At 53.9% G+C, this 21,869-nt stretch overlaps 1 protein-coding gene across 3 annotated transcripts in view; it reads right to left on the bottom strand.

Annotated features, from left to right (window-relative positions):
- The window catches only part of KIAA0513 (KIAA0513 ortholog), a 61,718-nt gene that overhangs the window by 8,099 nt on the left and 31,750 nt on the right, over positions 1 to 21,869 (bottom strand). For all 3 annotated transcript variants that reach the window (XM_028093724.2, XM_028093732.2, XM_028093716.2), the window contains exons 2-9: positions 12,570 to 13,042; positions 10,379 to 10,478; positions 9,507 to 9,580; positions 7,290 to 7,360; positions 5,326 to 5,533; positions 4,453 to 4,493; positions 3,835 to 3,913; positions 2,322 to 2,399 (exon numbers count right to left, since the gene is read on the bottom strand). In XM_028093724.2, coding sequence (XP_027949525.1) covers positions 2,322 to 2,399; positions 3,835 to 3,913; positions 4,453 to 4,493; positions 5,326 to 5,533; positions 7,290 to 7,360; positions 9,507 to 9,580; positions 10,379 to 10,478; positions 12,570 to 12,898 — 980 coding nt within the window. In that variant the 5' untranslated portion in view covers positions 12,899 to 13,042. The remainder of the gene's footprint in view (positions 1 to 2,321; positions 2,400 to 3,834; positions 3,914 to 4,452; positions 4,494 to 5,325; positions 5,534 to 7,289; positions 7,361 to 9,506; positions 9,581 to 10,378; positions 10,479 to 12,569; positions 13,043 to 21,869) is intronic.

Genomic DNA, 21,869 nt, shown 5'->3' with positions numbered 1-21,869 from the left:
CACCCCAATCTCGGAGGAACATTTGCCCCTCTTCCGGCTGAGGCCCAGGGCACGTGTGAGTGTCCCAGTGGGGCAGGTCCGAGACGTGTGGGGTCAGACCACGTCTGCTCTGGGGAACAGGGCCTGTGAGGCCCAGAGGCCGGCACTCCCTCATGGGCTTGGAGGCGGCCGCGGTGCTCCAGCTCTCCTGGGCCTCAGCCGCGGTGCTAAGCAACCGGGCCCCTGAAAGGCCGCGGTGAGTCATGCTCCCACCCAGAGAGACTGTGGAGACGCAGGGGCTTTGTACTAAAGGGGGTGTCCATTATGCCCAAATGCTCCTTTTATAGCCATAATAAGGCTGCGTAAGAAACAAGATTTCTCATAAACAATAAGCACTAAAAATATATTACTGATTAAAGGAAGTGTGCTCTGGGAAATGTCCTGTGAAGAAACAATCATTGTATCAGAAACTATTTTGAATCGGCAGGCCTTTTGCTCCAAAAATATATTACAAAAGACATCTAATGAATACAAAGGTCAAACGATGAGAGACCCCACTGGGGGCTCGAGGAAAAGAGCGCTGTTCTAGGCCCTTCTCTTCAGGGGACCCCCTCACACACACACACAGGCTCCTCACCATGGCACAGCTGGCAAGGAGGGGGCAGCCATCCTTCCTCCCTGACCCCCCGAGCCTGTCCCAGGGGCGGGGGACGGTCTGCCAGACCCCGGCACATCTCTGAGCCTGGCTGCAGAGAGGAAGAGCCTCTGGGCCCCTCCCCGCCACGGCTTTGTGTCACGACCAGATTACCAAGCATGAAGTCAAGGGGGTGGGTTCGAGGCCTGCTCAGGAGGGGCTGGAGTGGCCAGTAGAAGGCTGGAGCCGCTCAAAATCGGACTTGGCTGCTCACTCTCTGAACTCACACTGGGCCTTGCAGGGTCTCGAGTGCCCTCTCTGTCTCCTGTTCCTGATGCTCTGTCCTTGGCGAGCCCCCACCCGCCACCGGCCTGTCCTGGCAGTGGTACCGGGCTGCCCCTGCGTCTGGGCTCTGCCCGCTGCAGCAGCTAGCACGCGGCTCCCGCCTTGAGGTGGCTCTGGCGGGGACCCCCGGCCCTGTAACATGAACAAAGTCACGTGGACACACACCTCTTCTTCTCCTCCTCTCCAGCATCCCCTCTGGAGCGGCAGCAGAAACAGGTAAACAGAGGAACATGTCAAAGTCATGCAAGATATGTGGATGGAAAAAAGAGAACAGCGAGAGAGGAGCGTTATTACAGGCAGAAACAGAGAGACGGAGAGAGACGGGGTACTCGAGACCCTTGATCCGCTAGGAGCCTGACAGCTACATAAGCAGCAGGAAACCCCGTTCACCTACAAGCATCTAAGCGCTTCCTGCAGTCTGGTTTCCTGGCAGAGCATGGGATTCTCTCTCTAGAACCCCCGGGATGGCTTCAGCAGCTTCCCCTCCGCGTGCTCCCTCTGCCTCCCTCAGGAGATGCAGCTGCAGCGGCCTGCAGGCCGTCCTGCCCCGCTAGGGTGTAGCTGCCCCCCCCCCGCCCAGACAGAAAGACTGCACCTCAGACCCCCCAGCGCTAGTGCACCGGCCATACACAGCAGGCCCCGGCTGTCTCCTGCCAGGGAGGAAGTCCGAGGGGGTCTCCCCATTAGAGAAGGAGAGGTTCATGACTGGGAGGAGGTTGCCAGTAAGGGGACCCAGGACCGGGAGGGCTGCTGCCCCCTCCTGCCCAGCCGCTAGACACAGCGGGCACACAGTGGGAAGGGCCACCAGCCCTCGCTGCCACCCTGTGCGCTGTGTGATGGTTTACAAAGGGGGTCTTCTGACGTGGCGAGACTAGCGTCAGGGAGCCTGGGAGGGTCTCAGGCTGCAGACCAGAGCACTAAGCTGAAGGCAGCAGTTGCATCTCCCCAGACCTTAGCTCTCTCGAGCTGAGTCTGCGGGGGGCGGCTGGCCCCGCGCCCCAGAGTCTTGTGGTGGTTCCTATAGTGATAGGCAGAGGGGTGGATCCTTGGGGGTCCTGATGGTTGCATTCTGGGGGAGTGTGCGTTTTGAGGAGGGTCAGGCCAAGTCATGCCAGAGCCCAGGACAGAAAGCGCTCATGCAAGCTGAGGAGACCAACCCCCTCCGCCGCCCCAGCCAACCACAAAGCTGTGCGTGCCCAGGACCCTCCAGGCAGCTCGCCGGGCACGGGGGCCAGAAGGAGCTGAAGAAGAGACCGATGCACCGACTCAGCCATCCTTCCGTTCTCCTCTGCAGAAACCGGACAAAAAAGCCAGTCCCCGGTCCTCTGCCCCAAGGCAAGGCGGGCCCAGACGCTGCTCCTACCTGGTGGTAGGAGACCGCTTTCTCCTCTCATAGTGGACGGCGTCAAAGAAAGCCGCGTTCCAAAACCTCAGCGTGTGCCTGTAAGACAGAGGCGTGTGTCAGTCCTCTCCAGGGAGGCAGGTCTCGGCACAGGAGGGATAAAGGCACACCGTTTCCCACCACATCTGCAGGACCTTCTAACAAGTCAGAGAGAGGCAGAGCAGGGAACAGAAAAATGACCATGTGCCTTTGTCCCACACCGAGGCGGCTCCCTGGGCTCCCGGCCAAGGGTCACATCTCTCCCAGGATGAAGGTACAACACAGAGGCGAGTAAATCTCGCCTCCATCTGGTCAAAACCGAAGCCACCACCTTTGGGACGTGAAGGCCGTCTTCTGCTTCTCCACCCCCGCTGGGCCTCCTAGAGGAAGCCGGGGGTCTGGGGACACCTGCTGCCTGAGAATTGGATCTACTAACATAATCGGGAACCCAGCGCGGACAGACCGCGTGCAGAGAACAAACATGTTCACAGGGACACACAAGTAAGAGACGTTCTTAAAGATCAGGGCTCAGCCAACTACGCCACTGTGGCCTTTGAGGGAGGGGCACGTCTGACACCCTTTGGGCTCCAGGGGCTGGCTCTCTGCCTACTTGTGGGTGAATAGAGCACGGTGATGGAGAGGCTTCAGCGGGACGAAGGCAGCCCAAACCGTCATCCACAGAGCAAGACAGAGGGCAAGGGCTCCCCTGACCGCCGGCCTCTCACTTTACTCATGACCTTCATTCCTAGATGTTCACATAAAATAGCTTCATTGGGATATAACTCACGTACCATAAACTCAGTCTTTTAAAGCACACGATTCAGTGGTTTTTAGTATATTCAGAATTGTACAACCATGACCACTGTCTCCTTCCAGAACCTCTTCATCCTCCCCGTAAGGACACCCCATACCCGTGAACTGTCCCTGCGCATCCCCTGCTTCCCTCAGCCCTGGGCAACCACTCAGCTACTCTGTCTCCAGGGATTAGCCTATCCTGAATGTTTCATATAAATGGCATCATCCACCACGGGGTCTTTCGTGTCTGGCTTTTTCACTCTGCAAAATGTTTTCCAGCTTCACCTGCATCTCAACTGTCAGCGTCTCACTCCCTCCCGGGTCTGAAGAAAACCACGTGGTAGGGATATATCGTGTTTTGCGTATCCACACATCACGTGTCCCTGTCCGTGGACATCGGGTTCTTTCCAGCTTTGGGCTATTAGGAGCCTACGTGCATGAGTCTTGTTCTCAGTTCTCTTGAGTACCTGGCTAGGAGCGGAGCTGCTGGGCCACGGGCCGACTCTCCACTAACATGCTGGGGAGCTGCCCGGCTGTTCTGCACGGCTGCTGTCCCCTTTCCATCCCCACCGGCAGGGTATGAGGGCTGCAGTTTCTCCACATCCTCACCCACACCTGCCACGGTTCTCCCTCTTTATTCTGGCCACCCCGGAGGGCAGGGGCTGGGGGTGCGGCCCCGCAGGTTGGGGAGCGGCCTTACCAGATGGGCTGCTGCTTCAGGTGCGTGTACAGGTAGACCTTCTCCCCCTTCCTTTCTTCCTCCGGGCTGCACACGGTCACTGCGGGAGGGCAACAAAGACTGCCCGTGGCCCCGGTTGCTCCCACATGTTGGCGAACCCCTCAGTGACCCTCCTGGTCGGCACTGCTTCTCCCCAAAGGTCACAGAAACGCGCAGTGGAAATTCCAAGACCATTTGCCCGCCGCCCACGGCCGGGAAGGACACTCCTGCCGCCTTGGCCTTGGGAACTCCTTCTGAGGGAATGGTCCCTGGCACAGCTCCCCCACCCCCAGCAATCCGTTCCTTCACTTCCCTGAGACGTGAAATTTGGTTCACGAATCCTCTCCCCAGAGAAGAGGCTTCCCCCCGAAAGTCACTAGGCGAGTCCAGGCCAGGGTGGACAGAAGTCGGGAGTCATCAATGGCAGCATCTCGTGCCCCGGCGGGAGGGGCCCAGAGGTTCAGGGACCTGTTTGGTGGTGCTACCGGTTACCGGCGGGGCCGGTCGAAGACCCTGTGGGGCCTGGCTCTGCGACCAGGGGCGCTGTTGTGGCCACAGCCAGACCTCCGCTGGGCCCGGAGAGCGCTGGGAGGCACTCACCAGTCTTCTGCGGCTTCTCCCTGGGCTTGTTCTCTTCCTCCCTGGGGGAGAGAACCACAGCAGTGACAAAACAACCCCTCCCCCACACATTTTCTCAGCTGAAGGGAACCGGTCTAACCTGGCTGAAGGATTATGTCTCTTAGCAATGGCTACATTGCATGTGGTTTCCTCTGCAAAAGTGTTAAGTCAGTGCAATGTTTACCAACTGCCGATCTTCCAGAATTAAGGAGATGCGGCATGGAGGCTCCTTTGGACCATCTTCTCTGAATCCAAAACTGCCTGGACCAGATGAGGAACAAAGCCAAGTCACCCAGCTGTAACCGGCCATCGGAGGGTCACTGGGGACTTTGGGGAGCCCAGGGTACTCTCTTGCTGACGTGCCCCCTTTCTTGGGAGGTCTTGGCTTCAACACCGCATTCTCAAGCACCTGGTCCCGGCGGGCTCCTGAGCTCCCGCTGCAGAACAGCTGTCCTGGGGAACAGGGGTCTGTCCCCTGCCTACCTGGTTCCCTTCACATGCGCTCTCACCACACTTCCAGGAGGAAGGGCCAGGGAGGGTTTGTAATTACCCTCCTGCCTTCCAGCAGTTTCCACATGCTCCCCATCCGTCCTAGAAAACCCCGAGCCCCAGGACATCCCTGCCTGTCAGCCAACCCAACAGCATGTGCGAACCACAGAAAACTCTGGGGGGTGGAGGGTCAAGCTGTGCTTCTCAGGAGCTGCTCACGGGCCCCTAAGGTCACCCAGGGCAGCCAAGTGGACTCCCTCACGGCCAAGCCACAGCCTCCCTGTCACCGCCACTGGCAGGCGGAACATGGCCTCTGCCTTCGGCCACACCTGCCCCTCCCCCCACAGTCCACCTGGTGACACCTACTCATGTTTCCTGGCCAGGGGTCCCTTCAGCTTGGTCTCCAGCCCCCCGAAGAAGCCCTTGACGTTCTCTGTCTTGGCTGATGTGTTCTTCAGCAGCCGCTCAGCAATGTCCTTCTTCTCCACCAGCCAGCTGTTGGCGGATTTCAGGTAGGAGTCGATGCCCCCCGTGGGCTTCTCCCTGCACTCGGAAGGCAGCAGGTGCGGCTTACCTGGAGCGGGGAGAGGCGGAAGGGAGCAGGAATGGCACCTCGCTGTGTGGCAGGAACAACAGGGCGCCGGAGCCTCTGGGTGGCAGCGGCGGCCAGCAAAGGCCCCAAGATGCCACCAGGGGGAAGGTGGAGGGCCAGGCCTCTGGGGGCCACAGCTAACCATCTACTGTGTACAGAAAGGCAGCCAGGCGCACCCGGACCAAAGAAGAAACAGGAGAGGACCCGGCCCTAAAGAAGCTCGAGGACCTGGAGGAGGGGAGCAACACACACACAGAGCTACACCATGGTGTTGGAGGCCAAGGGTTACAGGGGGACCAAGAGCCTCTCCCTGTGCCGGGAGGAGGCATGCCGACTCCAGACAGGCTCCGGGCCCCTGCTGTGGGCCTAAAACTGGACGAGGTGGGAGTGGGCATCCCGGGAGAGAACAGTAAGGCCAAAGGTCTCCCACAGACCAAGGTGCACCCTGTGGGCCAAAGGGTCTCCTTCAGGGTCTCCTTCAAGTCAAGGTGCCCCTGCAGATCAAGGCCCTACTTCAGGTCAAAGATACCCACTTTGGGTGCCTGGGTGGCTCAGTCAATTAAGCATCTGCCTTTGGCTCAGGTCATGATCCCAGGGCCCTGGGACTGAGCCCCGCATTGGACTCCCTGCTCAGCGGGGAGTCTGCTTCTCCCTCTGACCCTCCCCCCGCTCGTGCTCTCTCTCTCACTTACACTCTCAAATAAATAAAACCTTTAAGAAATCTTAAAAAAAAAAAAAGATATCTACTGTTCAGAGCCTTGCAGGTCAAAGGACCCCCTACAGGTGAAGATGCTAAGTGTCCCCTACTCATCTGAGCTGCTCTGTGCACAGAGGTGACTCCCACTCCTTTGAGGAGGAGCCACGGTTTGGATGAGGGGTTCCCATTTGACCCAAAGGTCTGGCATGAAGGACCCTCCCAGTGGTGGCCTGGCCTGGAGCTAAGGCAGTCCGACCAGCTGTCGCCAGCAGAACTGAGGCACAGGGAGGATGGGCGGTGGGAGCCGGGGGGGGGACGGAGTCAAGCTGCAGAGGACATGGGGTTTCGACACAAGAGCAAAACCGTGCATCCTCAGAGGGGTGCGAAGAGAGGCTGTGCTTACCGCCACCCTGACTCAGCTCTAGAGCACGTGTGGGCCCCCGGCAGCCTTCTGCTCCAGAGGCCTGAACGAGTCCCTGCCATCGCACCCAAGGAACTTCACACAGGGAGGCCTCAAGCTCTGATTACCACCAAGTTAAAGAACAATGAGCCAGAAGAGCTGTCAGACAACGGGATGAAGAACAATCCGCACTTGTCATGAGGGCATCACCAGCCCACACCCAGGGGTGCTTTCCACCCCAACACCCTATACTGCTCCTCCCACTCTCTTCAAGAGCCAACCCCATGCGTATTTTGCTAAAATGTGAAAGCGATGTCCTCACATCCAGCAACTCCTGAGTCGACCATGAAATTTCCCACCAAATGAACTTCTTCTCTCATCTCCCAGCTGCCGGGTGGCTTCCTTCCTACCGTGGGTAGGCAGCCTCATGACCCATGATACGGACCACGTGTCTTCTCCTCCTGTTTCAGGAACCTCACTCCTTGTGCACCCCGTCCTAACCTCAGGCTCTCTTGTATTCTGGAAGCCTCACCACTTTGCCGCTAATGGGGAAGAAATCCTCACTTGATGCCACGTTACAAGGTGACAACTCTTGAGTTTCCATGTTTGCCCTCCACAGTGGCCGCGTCCCTGGGCCTTACCGATGTGGTAGTAGGTGAAGCACATGGTCATGAGGTTCTTGGCAGGCCCGAAGTCGTCCATCTGATGACACCTAAAATGACAAGGAAGGTCGACCAGCTAAAGAATCGTTCTACCCAATTCTCTCACTGCAAGCTCCTGAAGCAAGACCGAAAAATTTTATAAATATGTCCACATTAACATCTCACTCCCCGGAGGCTACATAGAAGCAACAAAAAAGAATCCCCAATTGCTTATCTTTTTCAGAAAGATATATATTCGCTGGGATGCATGTCATCACCGGGATCGTCGCTGGGAGGAGGACCACAGGAGCGAGGACAGGGCTGTGAGAGGGGTTCCTTTCCAGTTGAGGCACTGTGCTTCTCTACCCTGCTCTTCTGGACTTTTCTCTCCTGTTTAGTTTCTAACCTTGCACAAGTATTACTTAAGAAAAGTCAATGGAATGTAGACAGTGGGGTCAGGGCCAGTTTTATCTTTGAATATAAAAATAATCTAGTCAGAGGCGCCCGGGTGGCTCAGTTGGTTGAGCGTCTGCCTTCGGCTCAGGTCACGATCCCAGGGTCCTGGGATGGAGCCCCCTGTCGGGCTCCCCGCTCAGCAAGGAGCCTGTTTCTCCCTCTGCCCACCGCTCCCCACCTCTCGTGCTCTCTGTCTCTCCTCTCTCTCTCAAATAAACAAATACAACCTTTAAAAAAAAAAAAAACTTAAAGAACTAAACCCTGCCAAAAAAATCATAAAAGACTATAAATAAAAGTAAAAACATAAGACACTAATAAACTAAAAATTATGAAACTCAAATTTTAAAAATTAGTACATATTTTAAAAAGATTATAAAGTTTTTTTCCTTTTTCCCCCAACCATACAGAAATACATATGCTCACCGAGAAACGGGGAGATTCTGTGTTTTGGTTGGGTTGGAATTTGAATTTTATTCCTTTTATTGAAGGAAAAATCCAAAGTCAGTGCAGAAGTAAATACGTGTTACCAAGTGCGACAGGTGCCATCTCTGCACAATACGGATTTGTGAGAAGTCCTGTGGGTGGCAATGTCCGGAAGCCGGGGTGTTCTCGGTGCCTGAGAGCATGCTGCACACGAGACAGCTGGGCCTGTCTGAAACCCGCTCCTTCCGTGATGCTTTCCCGTCCCTCCGCCCTTGCCGGCTCCGAGACCCAGAACCCCCCCATGAGGGCCGATCCTCAACTTGGGACATTCCAAGCAGGTGCCAGAAAAAGAGGGATCCTCCCCTTTCCGGTCTTTTCCCTCCAGCCCACGCTCCGTGTCCTTGGGGGCGGGGAATAAAGAGATGAGACATCAAGACACAGGGAATTAGGGTTCCCGAGAGCAGCTATGTCTCTGCTGGGAGGAAAAGGGGAATGTAAAGGAGGGGGTTTTCAGGCCTGGAAGGACCAAAGGGACATGGGGCCAAACCACGGGACCAGGACCTGCTTCGGGGCCAGAATGAGGGGACGAGGGTAAGTAGGGCAGAAACAACAGTCAGATCGGGATTCCTCTTCCCTGTGCTTTCCCATTTCTCATCCACAGTGACCCCCTCCCCCATCAGTAAAGCCACTGGCCGCTTCCCCAAGGCAGACACATCCCCTCCTTTCCTGCTGGTGGGGGGGCCATCACCTGCTCTGATGCAGGTCCAAGATATATGACGTGAGTGTGGCCGTCCCAGGGCCCTGGGGCCTCAGGAGGAGAGAGCCTGTGAGTCACATGGCCCGCCTCCCGCAGCTACACAGATGCAAAGAAGGGCCCTTTCCATCACCCTCCAGCTTCTACCGTGCTGTCTGTGATAAAAGGTTCCAGCAGGGCCTAATTAGCACGCGGGGCAGGCTGAAGTCATCCGATCACATCATTAAGTGGGTGGTTATCTAGTTGGAGATACTTCACAACAAGAAATCCAGAAAAGGCCACATCTCCACAGCAGGAGGGCAGGGTCAACTGCCTGTCATCCCTGCCTGTCCTGACAGCCCTCCTGGAGGGATTTACTCATGCCCAGCTGCTGTCCCCTAACCCCCACTGCCGGGGGAGGCCCCTACTCCCTCCCCAGAGAGGCTAGTACAATGCTGCCTCTCGGTGGATGCTGGGGGAAGGTGGTGTTCAGAGCAAGCGCCCGCCGATGACTCACGTGGCTGTTACGACTGGGTTAGTGTAGGGCAGGAAAGGTGGGGAACACACACTCTAGGGCAAAGGCTTTGAGCTACAGCAACACTTACTCGAACAGGACCACGGCGAAAGACTGCACCAGGCGGTAGAAGGTCGGCTCCGAGACACACTTGGAGTTGCAGCGCTGTGTGGGAACAGGGCAGACACATCACTGGGCAAGCAGGTGGTGGAGGTGTGCTGCAGCTCAGACAGGCGCCAGGCTCCCCACGCTGAGCACCGTTAGACGCAGGGGAGCCGCGAGCCCAGGACGGGAGCTGCCGGGCCCCCGAGCAGAGCACAAGCCAACATTTTCCTGTGTCTCCTTGAAATTTTACGAACTAGGAACATCACTCACTCCCCTATACAACACAGAACAGTGTGGAGGGATGAAACCCCAGAAGACAACACGGGCCATTTCTGGATTGTAGAGGTATGGGCCATTTCTCTATTTGTGCTGATCTGCATTTTCTGATTTCTCTTGGAAAAATAAACTGTGATCAAAATACTTTTTAAGAAACCAAGAGTTTAAGCCACTTTACAGAAAAAAAAAGAACCTACTACGTATTGACAAAAAGTAATTCTTTTCTGAACTCGCACGGCTGTCACTGCTCTACATCATCTTTGTAAAATTGAATATTGTGGGCTATTGAACAAAACTATGTATGGACATCGTCCACATGCTTGCCCTTAAAAAAGGAACTTTTCTGTAACTGCAAACAGTTGAAAGACCAGTTTGCTCGCTCATTCTTTCTTACGGGGCATCCAGACAAGTGACTTCCCGCTTCCCGCTATTCTAACGAGGCCTATTGGGAACATCTTTAAGTAAGTTCTACTAATTTCTCTGCTGGGTTGTTTCCTGTGGCTTTTCTCCAGAGCGGGGGCAGGAGAGCCAATGGGAAGGGGCCCCACCACCCATGCCTCCCTCCCATCGCTGTCCCCTCACCTGGGCGCTCACGTATCGAGCAAACCACTCGCGGCCCTTTCCGTTCTCACTGCTACAGTACTCTCCAAACTTGGCTTTCTCCTCCTGGTCCAAGTCCTCCCTGGAAGGAACAGAGCAGGAAAAGCAACTTTCAGCCCTCGGCAACAAAGATGGCCAGAGCAGGCGAGAGGCAGGAGAGGGAATGGGGACGTATGGCCCCTCAGCCAAGCGTGGACACCTGACTTACACGGGCGCATCCCACCCTCAGCTGGGCCCACGAGGAAATAGGGGCATTTCTATCTCAAAGATGAGGAGACTGGCTCAGAGGATCCGACACAGCTGAGTAGTGAATGGGAGCTCCATCCAGACTTCCAGGCTCCAAAGCCCAGGCTCCATCCCCCACGTCCTGCCTCCAGTGAAACAGGGGTGCTAACAAGGGTAACAAGACCCTCTGAGGGCCTGGTTCTCAAGCTCCGCCACCTTCCCACTCACTGGTGCTAAGTCAGCAAAGAACCACACAGTGAGTTCAAGAATCCCTCATGTGCAGGACACACTGGCTGGCTATAAGGGAGACTTGTTGGTTGTTCTGAAGAGCCAGTCTGCTCACCTCTCTGATGATCCTGGCTGTGTATGTGAGGCATGGAGACTGGGGGAGCCCAGGGGGGTCACCACGGCCAGGGTGAACAGAGTGCTCACCTGACCTCAAACCACCTCTGATCACTCATCGTGGGAGGCTAATACTCTGCCCCCAGATTTAAAGACCAGATAAAAAAGAAACAGAAGGCTGAAGATCAATTAGCTCATGCAATTTTTCATTTATTTAAGGTTTGGTAGAAAACATCTTGGTCTCATTTATCCCAAAATACCAACACCAGATGAAATAGGGGAATTTGCCAGCCAGTCTTCAGTGATTTCTGGAATGCTCTTGAAAATGCATCCGGCTCAGTTGTCCACGTTCCATATTGCTGACAGGCTGCCGCAAATATAGATTGTCCTTCCTGACAAATTAGCAAGCTTCTCTGCTTTCTCCCATTTCATTAACCGGGTGTGCTCCAAGAAAGCTGACTAATTCCAGTGTTAGTCAAACAAAATTAGGAGGGCACCACATCTACTTGTTCTCTCAGAATGCATTCAAAATCAAACATGAATGCATTTTTGGATCGTCCAATATTTGGATTATCACTGAGCTCTCTTCCCCATTCTAACTGCAAAGAAAACGGACACAGGCCTGGAAAAGGCAGACATCCCACCTCGCCAGGTTACAAACAAGGGATCTTAGTCACAGTAGGAAATAATATCCTCTTTACACAGAGTCAACAGGCAGAGATTCTTCCTATTGCTTTAATAAAATGGGAAAATGATCCCTTCGGTCCCTGAGCTCCTCGGACTGCAATGCGTGCACAAAGAGTCCAGGGGTTTTGTTGAAATGCAGAGTCAGTCTCAGAAGGTCTGGGTGGGGCCCAAGACTGCATTTCTAGCAAGCTCCCATAATGCGGATGCTGCAGGTCCACGTCCGGCAAATGAGCAGCAAGGCCTTCAGTGACTAGCGTGTGGTAGGGATGCAGGACAAGGCTGACATCCCAAACCCAAGAATTTAGGTTTGCGGGCTCCCTACCCCCATGCTGAGATATTAACAAGAATGGGTGGGGGAGCTGGAGGTGTAACCACATACACCCCCTCCTCAGTCTGATCCCAACCCAAACTCCGCTCCCTGCTGCTCCAATTGCCAGGGCTCCTACTTACCCCTTCAAGAACCGTCAAAGAAAGGCAAGAAGGAGGAGCAAGGAAGGGTCCCCATCCTGGCAGGGGCTTGAGGCTCAGCTGCCATGAGCATCTTGAGGAGTACGGGTAATCAAAACCTCCTGGATCGTACTGCCCTGCATTGAGAGTCTGCTAGTCATGGTGGCGCCCTAGCCTGGAGTGAGTCTGACGCTAACATGCAAGGGCTCAGACACGGGGATGCAAACCTAGAGTCCTTCTGGATTTAGCAGTGAGGACGTGAGCATGTCAGCGGAGTGGCTGGAGCCAGGGGTGGGATGGAAGAGGCAGCGAAAACTCCCCAAATGCTTCTACCTGCAGCTGGGGGTGGGGGCTGAGAACCACCCAGGTGGCCCACCATTGGCCTGTGAGGGAGCGAAAGCCCAGGCCCCAAGGGGTGCGCTGTCAAGGACAGAGCCTGGGACAGAGAGCAGGTCCCGGGGCGGGGGCTCACCCTCCAGAGAAGATCTTCTCCACGTAGCTGCGCATGAACTCCCGGAGCTCCAGGGTCTCCTCGTCCTTGGCCGACTCGGTGCTCTGGTTGGAAGAGAAGGACTCGCTGGAGGAGGAGCGGCGGTACTGGTCCCAGGACGGGTGTGAGGGTGACTCGCCCATGTCATTCTCGCTGTCCGCAGACTCTGTGGTCTCACTCTCTGAAGCACCGTCGCCCTGGGAGCTGTCCCCATCCTGCAGCTTCGGAGGCAGTGTCTCTAGGGGCTCGGAGGGGGCTGGCTCAGTCCCGAAGTCAATCAGTGCACCCACGGGGACCTCCGGGGCCTCCATGGTTCGGGTAGGCTTCCAGGCTGGAAGGCCGGCAGACGGGATTCCCGGATGTGTCAGTGGGAGCTGGAGGCCAAGCACCTGAGTGGCTTCGGAGCTGCTGGCCACCAGGAGTCCTCTGGGGCAGCGCTCGTGGCCCTAAGGCATCTAGAACGGAAGACACAGAAACGTTATCACCATGAGAGCTACTCTCTGTGTAAGGGGAATTCAGCACTGCAAATCCAGACTTAAATGAATGAATGAGGCCACAAATTTCCTGAAAAGAGAATAGGCTCCAAGCTTCTAGAATCTGGGTCATCACTACATGGACATCATTTCCCTACTGTCTACTGCTAAACACCTGGTGCATGGTAGGCACACAACTATTTGTTGAAATAATAAACACATAAACACCAAGGATCAGGACTTCTCCAAACTACACAGACTTCAAAGCCACTGCACCTGCCTGCCCTCTCCCTGCTTTGGCCTACCAGACTGATGCCAGTAAATAAAAAGGCCGACCCCTGGCTAGAATCAGAATCATAAAATCCCCAGGGACACATCTGCCCACTCACTGCCATTAGCGTAAGCGGCTATGGGAGATGGTGTCATCTGGCACGTTGGGAAAAGCTGCATCTTCTAAGCACGTGAGCCCCTCCCCTCCTGGGCTGGCATCTCTCTTCCTTCCTGCGTTCCTATCTGAGGACTCTTCCAGAGGCCCAGAACCTTCCCAGGCTGCCAGACAGATGCCCCTTTTCATATCACTCACTAACCCTCCACCTGCTTCTGAGCCTCATTTGCTGCCCAGACCCAGCCTCTCCGTCCTGCCCTCTCCCTGCACTCTGGATAAGGACACCTGGATGAGGGCATGTGTCCCGAGGTACCTGTTCCTTCTGCCCTCTCCCTTCCCCAGTCCATCCCTTCTTCCTGCCTCACCCTGCCCGGATGCTGTTCATCCCCCAGGCGGACATGGTGACACCTCTTCTGAGCAGCTCACTCCACCCCGAGTCAAAACTATTCCCTGATGCCTCTGCGCACCTCCAGCATTTTATTTACCCCCATTTTAAAATTCTGCTTGTTTGACGGGTAGATACTACTATTTCTGTTCATCTCACTACAGTATAAGCACCTCTGTAGCAACTGACTTATCGAGAGCAGTCTCAACTAAGGTTTGCTGTGCGTCTGTGACTGGATGGACAGGGCTGCCCATGAATGTACTGGAAGAGCTGGGGTGGGGTGGGGTGGGGTCCAGGATGCAGGTGGCACAGCAAGAGAGCTGGGGTGAGAATCTTCAAGTCTAAACTGGGTTTCCTGACTGCCAGTTGGGGGGAGTCGCCTACCAGGTCTGGGACCCACCTTCCCCGGTGGTGAGCGGCACACAGCTCAGCATGAAGCAAGAGCCCTCCTGATGCATTAGCTCCTCCAGGCAAGAGCAGCCTCCAGGTTGGGCGTGTCCCTGTCCTCACCCTCTGCAGACCCCGAATATCTAGGACAACCCCCAGCAGACAGGTGGCTGCCGACACTGCAGCACCAATGCATCTTCTGTGGGTAATTCGATATTACACTGTCTTTGCTGCCGGTTAAGAGCTTAATGTTCACAAATCGATCATAGGTTCCTCCAAATTCCCCAGCTCAGGATATTTTTAAATGCCCTGAGTCAGAAAGATGGAACGGCTGGCTCCTTGTTCAGTACAGTCCTACAGAGCTTGCCTTGGCTCAAAGAGGAGAAGCATAAACCTCCACTTGAAAGAACCGTCTGGGCCAGGAGAGCGACATGGGGTTTTTAGGAGCTCAGGAGACAGCACCACCATGCAGAGAGGCGGAGACTGAGGAGTGGCGGTCTGAGGCTGGGTCAGCCCTGGCCCCCCTCCCACCACCCGTACCCAGGGCCTCTGCTCCCTGGGTCACAGTTCCCCCGTCTGAGACACTGTGGTCGGGCTCAAATTCTAAGGTCCTTCTGGCCACCACATTCGCAGACTCTCCAAAGCACAGAAAACCACACCTGTGACAACACACTCGGTGTTAAAAATGGAAAATCACCCACTAGGAAGATGTTCGCAGTCACTATGATAGGAAAGTTGGGTCAAAAATATCTGTATTATAAATTTACCCAAATCCAACTGAAAACTCTGTGTTTTAATAAGGAATACAAACGACTCAAACAGACAAGTCACATGAGAAGAAATACTCTTATTAAATACTTAGACAATTCTTCAACCTATGCTGATAACCACACATGTAGATAGGCAAATTAAAACATTAGGTACCATCTTATACTACTAAATCAGCAAAAACTTTAAAATGCAATCTAAATGCTGATGAGGTCATGGTAAGGTTAATATTCTCAAGCAATCCTGGCAATAGGGATAAATAAGACTCTAGAAAGTGTGTTTGTTTGTTTGTTTATGTATGTTTGTATGTATGTATGTATTCTCCACACGTACGGTGGAACTCGAACTCACATCCCCAGAGAGCGAGAGTTGCGTGCTCTTCCAACTGAGCCAGGCAGGCACCCTTAGAAACTATTTTCTATAATTTTTATTTTTTTATCCCCTGATCCAGGATTCAAATGCTTGAAATTTATCCCAAGAAAATAATTTAAAACACTCAAAACCAGTTACGTGGAAAAGAAAATGCTCCTTGCAACAGTATTTCTAATCCTGATAAATTGGAGGAAAAAATCTAAATACAGGAAAATGGCAAATAAATTCTAACAACTTGATACAATAGTAATCAGTGAATGACGTTCACTTTATAGCTAAGTAAACAAAATAATCCGCAGTCAACAAGTATTTACTGAATCCCACGGCATGCTGTCCTTTTCTCTGGGGGCTGGGAATGCTGGAGTGCATGAATTTTAATTTTTTTTTTTTTTAAGATTTTATTTATTTATTTGACAGAGAGACAGCTAGACAGGGAACACAAGCAGGGTGAGTGGGAAAGGGAGAAGAAGGCTTCCCGCCAAGCAGGGAGCCCAATGCGGGGCTCGATCCCAGGACCCTGGGATCATGACCTGAGCCAAAGGCAGACACCCAGGCACCCCTTAATTTTCTTATAATAACAATAAAGCATATGCACAAAAAGGACTGGAAAAGAAGACAGAAGTGTATTATAGTCCTGGCACTGAGATCATTTCTCCTTTTGATTTTGTGCTTGATCATAATGATACAGTTTGCAATAAATAAAATATTTGGAGCAAAAAGGAAACAAATTTCTGTATCTTGAGACAGTTTCAAGCAGTGAGAAGGGCTGCATCTATTTATCCAAGCAGAACACCCCAGCATCAGGGCTGCAAGATCAGAGCAAATTATCACGGCTATTTCTGGTCCAGCCTGGGGCTGACAAGCGGCTCTCCCAGCATCTCCCTTGCTCAAAATTCTGGGAGTGTGTGAGTCATCCTTTCCCAGAAGCCTCCTCTGTGGGCTCAGAGGGACAGAGTAACAGGGAGAGGCACAAAGTGAGAGGCCTAACTGTTGGGGAGAAAGAAGTGGCAGGGGACCCAGGCCAGGGTGTGTGAGGGCACCGTGGGTGGCCAGGTACAGAGCAGAACGCTGTCACCACGCACTGCTGCCCCCTGGTGCCCTCAGCCCAGGGATCTCACGCTCCCTTGGGGAGAGAAGGCAGGGGTGCCAAGTCGGCTCACAGAGCTGAGACACCAGGGGGAAGCAGCTGTTTGTGGGTAAGGGCCTTGGAAGCACGCCCACCCTCTTCCTTCAGGAAGGAAACATAATTCTGGGTCTCAGTGCAGGACAAGGTGACGGTCACCCTGAACACACCAGGATGGCACACCTCCCACGACTACCTGTGTTGGGCCAGCCAGAGAACACAGAGGAAGTGGGCCCAGCGGGAACCAACCACACCGTCCCCAAGCAGAGCCAGGCAGGTGCTACACTCAGCAGCGCAGGCCCAGCAGCACCAGACCTAAAGAGATGTCCAGAGAATGGCTGAAAGGCATGACGCAAAATCCTCCAATTCCTCAACACTGGCAACTAATTTACATTTATTTCAAAACATGTTGCGGGCCAAAGAAAACACATCTGTGGGTTGCGCCCCAATCTATCTGCCTTGTTCTATGAACAAGGAAGGTCCTGAACGCACTGCAGGGCCACAGGCTCTGAGATTCAGGGTATCAAATCACAGCAGGATCTTTGCAACTACAGACCGTGTATATTAAAAATGCTCTTCTATAGCCTCAAAGCAGAACAAACCTTCTTGCAACTTTTGCAATTCATTTCCTGGGCCTTACAGCACAAGTTTCTACCAACCAAATTAGGCTAAAATTCTAAGTCAACCTATAACCCGAAGGCCTTAACCACCTACCTGCTCATTCAACAAGTACTCCTTTTCTTATCTTTTCTTTAAGCAGGCTTTACACCCAACGTGGGGCTTGAACTCACGGCCCTGAGATCAAGAGTCGCGTGTCCTACTGACTGAGCCAGCCGGGCGCCCCTCAACAGTATTCACTGAGCAGCTACTACGCATCAGCTAGCGTCCCAGCATCTGGGAGTGCACGCATGAATAAGGCTGTAAGGAGCATCTGGTCGTGTGGGGGGGGGGCACAGGCTAAGAGAAGGGGTGGTGGGGGTGGGGAAGGGCGGGGGGCGCTCTGTAACAGACCGTTAACAAAATGGAAACCCAAACAAGAACTTAAGGGGGCACTGAGCGCTATGGAGAGTCTCCAGGAGATGTCTCTGAGAGCCCCGAGAAGGGCTTCTTTGGACCGGGAGTTGGGGAGGCAGATAGGAACTGAGAGGGAAGGAGGACCTGCCAAGAAGACTCAAGGGTCCTCTGACAGGAGAGAGGTCTGGGCAGAGGGAGAGTCTACACAGAGGCCCTAGGCAGCAATGACTTTGGAAAGTTCAGGAACCAGGAGGCTCATGAGGAGAGGGGCACCGCTCACAGAGAAGAGGTTGGCAGGAGTCCAGGGATGGCTTGTCGGCCACCCCTGGGGTCTGGGCGAACCGGCAGCCACGGGACAAGCTTTAGTACAAGCAGCTGCATGCACGGGACAGGAGCAAAGGGGGGGGGGGGGAGGCCAAGGTGATCACATCCTAGTGGGAGGCTTCCTGACCTCCTCCCCTCCCCTCCCCTCCCCGCCTCCCCCCAGCCTTTTCCCGCCACCGCGGCCCGGCTGCAGAAGGAACTAAGAAGACTGCCTTCTTGCAGCTGCTCAGCCACATCCCCACGGGGCTTTGCTCAAACTCTGATTTCCCCAATATCCCAAAGCAACCCGAGCCAGGACTTCTCTAGCAGGTCGACCTTGAGCAATCAGATGAGGCTCCCTGGGCAAGAATCCGGAACTTTCTGTAACTCTGCCCCTTGCCATCCACCTCAGGCAACTCCCTCCCGTTTAGTGTGTCCAAGAGTGATCAGACGTGCTGCTCTTCCCACAAAAAGAGAAGGGCCTGCAAAGCCTCGCTCACCCGGCATCCCTAACACGCTGGCTCACACTCGCATCCATCCAGCTCGTTCCTCATCTCATGACATCAGTAAATCAAGGCTCGGAGACTTACTCCAGGCTAGGAAGCGACAGCATGCACAATCCATGTCAACCGAGAAGCCCTGTTCTTGACCACCATATGGTCCCCTTACAGCTACCTCTTTGGTGCTCCCTGGGGCTCCATTTCTAGAAGTGGGGTTGCTGGGTCAGACTCCAGGGTCCTCTGACAGGAGAGAGGTCTGGGCACGTGACTAGGGCTGACGATGGGTGCTACCAGATGACCTTTCTCCAAGTCTGTACTATGGTTATATATACCCGGTGGTTTCTACATCCGCACCTCCCTTTCAACTGTAAGGTGAAAACACCACCTAGCCTCCTGGATTCAGAACTCTAATCCATTTGTTTCACTCTGGGTCAAGTGTGGGGCAGTGTGCAAGGAAGGGCAGGCCCATTCTGCAAACAAGGGAACTGAGGCCAGCTATGTCTCTGTAGCCAGAACTTCCCACGAGCCCCAGGCTTCAACGATGGCATGTGGCTGGAGTATTCTGCCTGATGAATGGCCTGAACAGAGAAATCCAGCCTCCTGCCTAGGGTTCCAGCTCCACTCAGACTCACACCAGGAAAGTGTTTTTTTATTTTATTTTTAAGCAATCTCTGCCCCCAACATGGGGTCCGAACCCACAACCCCAAGACTGAGTCTCATGCTCCACCGACTGAGCCAGCCAGGCACCGCTGGTAAAGTCATTTAAATCAGAACCAGTTCACAGACTCATCTGGAGTATTATCAAGATAAATGAGATAACACATGGCCGGTCTTACGGAGATGTGTTGTCCTCCTCGCCCACGAGGAGAAGCTGAACAAGAGCCTGGCCACGGCAATGTTGAGACAGCTGAGAGACGACGCTGAGGCCGTATTATCAGAACAGTCGACGCTTTCCGAGGCACAGAGATACAGAGGAATAGTGTCTTGGACCACTCCATCAATCTGCTGGGCAGTACTGCATTTTTATTCCCATTTTAGAGACGAGATGTCTGTGGCTGGGGGAGGCAGGTGTATGGCTGTGCAGGGTCACCTGTGGGTGGGTGCGGAGCAGGACCACCTAATTGGTTTAGGACCAGAGGTCAAAGGTCCCTCACAGCTGCTGCCTGAGCTTCTGCTACATTTTGACCTCTCTCCAGCCACAAGTTGAACGTCACTGCTGGGGCCTCACATAAAATAGTGAGCTAACTCCCCACAGAACATCCACCTTGCTTGGCCTAAGGGTTGTGGAGGGCCAACGCAAATCAAAAACTGCACATCTCTGCCCGATGCTGATTACTAAAAGTCCTTGACCCTGAGACTCGAGTCATAAGACTTTCAACCCCACCTGCCTCGTGCAAAGGTACTGTCCAAACACAGAGAAGGTGAGGGTCCTGTGTGTGAAGCAGAATATAAACCTCTCCCCTGCAGTCATCAGACTCCCTTAAGCGCTGGGATTTAACCCCTGAAAGACGGTTTACCCCCCAGATGTGGGCACCCTTCTGCACTCATGCAGCCTTCTTTGCCTAACATCAATTGGATACCTTCTGTGACTTTTTATTAAGTCTTATTTAGAAAACACACCTGAAGGGGGAGCCTGGGTGGCTCAGTCGGTTATGAGTCTGCCTTTGGCTCAGGTCATGGTCTCAGGGTCCTGGGATCGAGTCCCTTGTGGGGCTCCCTGCTCAGCGGGGAGTCTGCTTCTCCTTCTCCCTCCCCCTGCTTGTGCTCTCTCTCGCTCATGCTCTCTCTCCCTTGCGTTCCCTCTCTCAAATGATAAAATCTTTCAAAAAAAAAAAAAAATACACCCAAAGAACCCAAGAAAAGTATCCTTTCTTCCTCTGTGGTTGTGGATGCAGGGTATGCTGAAGCATCTGACTGCATGAGCTGTGAAGGGAGGGCAGGGTCCAAGTGACCGACTAAGGAGGCCAGTAACCCTTAGCCCATCCACACCAGGTCAGGAACAGGGCCAGGGTTTGGCCAGGAGCAGCAGACTATGGATCCAAGAGCATCTGCAGACTGGGGCACTGCATTCTTTTCTGGAGTCACGTCTTCGCTGAATGCCTAGCTAAGGGGGTCCCCCCAATCCTTACCCCATGAGGCGCAGCCCAAGGAGCTGAGCAAGGATGCTTTTAACTGGCAGCTGTGGTTTCCAAACTGGTGCCAGGGTACCCCGGGATACCAAAGCAAACTCACAGGTGTGCTGTGGGGTATTTCAATATTTTGAAGTAGCTCACAGTTTCACCATTAGGTCATGCTGTACTCCTTTCTATGACCTTGTACCTTTGCAAAGCTGAATTTTCTGCAGCTTGCCATTATAAAAAGTAGTTCCCGAAGACCAGTATGAACAGGAAAACAGAATGGCCATGTCCAATGAAGAATGAAATAAAAATAGTTTTTCAAATGATGTAGTAGGCTGAAGAGTGGTCCCCCAAAGGTGCCCACGTCCTTGTCCCCAGAAACTATAAATATATGACCTCACACGGCAAAGGGACCTTGCAGCTATGACTGAGTGTGGGGCCTTGGGATGGTCCTGGATGATTGAGGGGAGCCCATTATAATCCCAAGGGTCCTTAGGAGAGAGAGACAGGAGGGTCAGAGGGCAGGAGCCACAGCAATGCTCTGCTGCTGGTTTTGCCACTGGAAGAGGGGCTGCGTGTGAACCAAGGAATTCAGGTGCCTCTGGAATGTGGAAAACTTGAGGGATACGAGTCTCCTCTGGGGCCTCCAGAAGGAACCCGCCCTGCCCACACCTTGTCATTAGCCCCATCAGATTGACTTTGAACTTCTACCCCCAGAACTGTAGGACAGTAAATGTGTGAGATTTTTAAGCCATGGAGTTTGTGGAAATTCGTCAAACCAGCTGTAGGAAACTAACAAAGACCGCTAGGGTGTGGCTGGGCATAAAGACCCACCGAGGTGCCCCGTAGTTGCTTTAGCCTAGGCGTGTCAGGACCAAACAAGCGAGACACTATGGCGCCATGAGCGTGGTGACCTCCGGGCCTGGGCCCACGCCCGAGCCCCATCCCTTGTCTGCCAAAACGCCGTCTCCATTTCTATGTCTTTCCTTCTCACCTTTGTGCTTGAGCCGCGACCATGCTGAGGGAGGCCTGAACGTCCGCTGCGCGCCGAGCGCCTGGCTATCCTTCTCCCATCTGCAAACATGCAGGTGACCTCGCTGAAAAGTCTTCGCTTGTCCCCCAGTGCGCATTTTATTTCAAGTTGACCTAACCAGCAGGTCGACACGGTTTGGCAGGAATGAGGGGAGACAGACCCCGGGCTTAGATCTCTGGTCTCTGGGGCTGCCTTTAAAACAGGTGAACCTGGTCAATTATGAGGTTACCGCTACCTGGTTTTGTTCTGCTATTATGAGATATAATAATGGACGGTTTCCGGGAAGACTGTGCCTATTGAAACTGCTGGAGTGGAGGAGAGGCAGAGGGAGGAGAAAGCTAAATGCAATCATCCTGTAGGGAAAGGCATGGCTGGGAACACCGTGGCTGAACACGTAAACCACCAAGGTTATCCGGAAGCCC

The sequence above is a fragment of the Eumetopias jubatus genome, unplaced genomic scaffold, assembly GCF_037043125.1.
Source record: "Eumetopias jubatus isolate StellerSeaLion01/CBP00866 unplaced genomic scaffold, mEumJub1_p1.0 scaffold_10, whole genome shotgun sequence".
Taxonomy (NCBI): Eukaryota; Metazoa; Chordata; class Mammalia; order Carnivora; family Otariidae; genus Eumetopias; species Eumetopias jubatus.
This window is presented reverse-complemented; position numbering and strand designations above follow the sequence as displayed.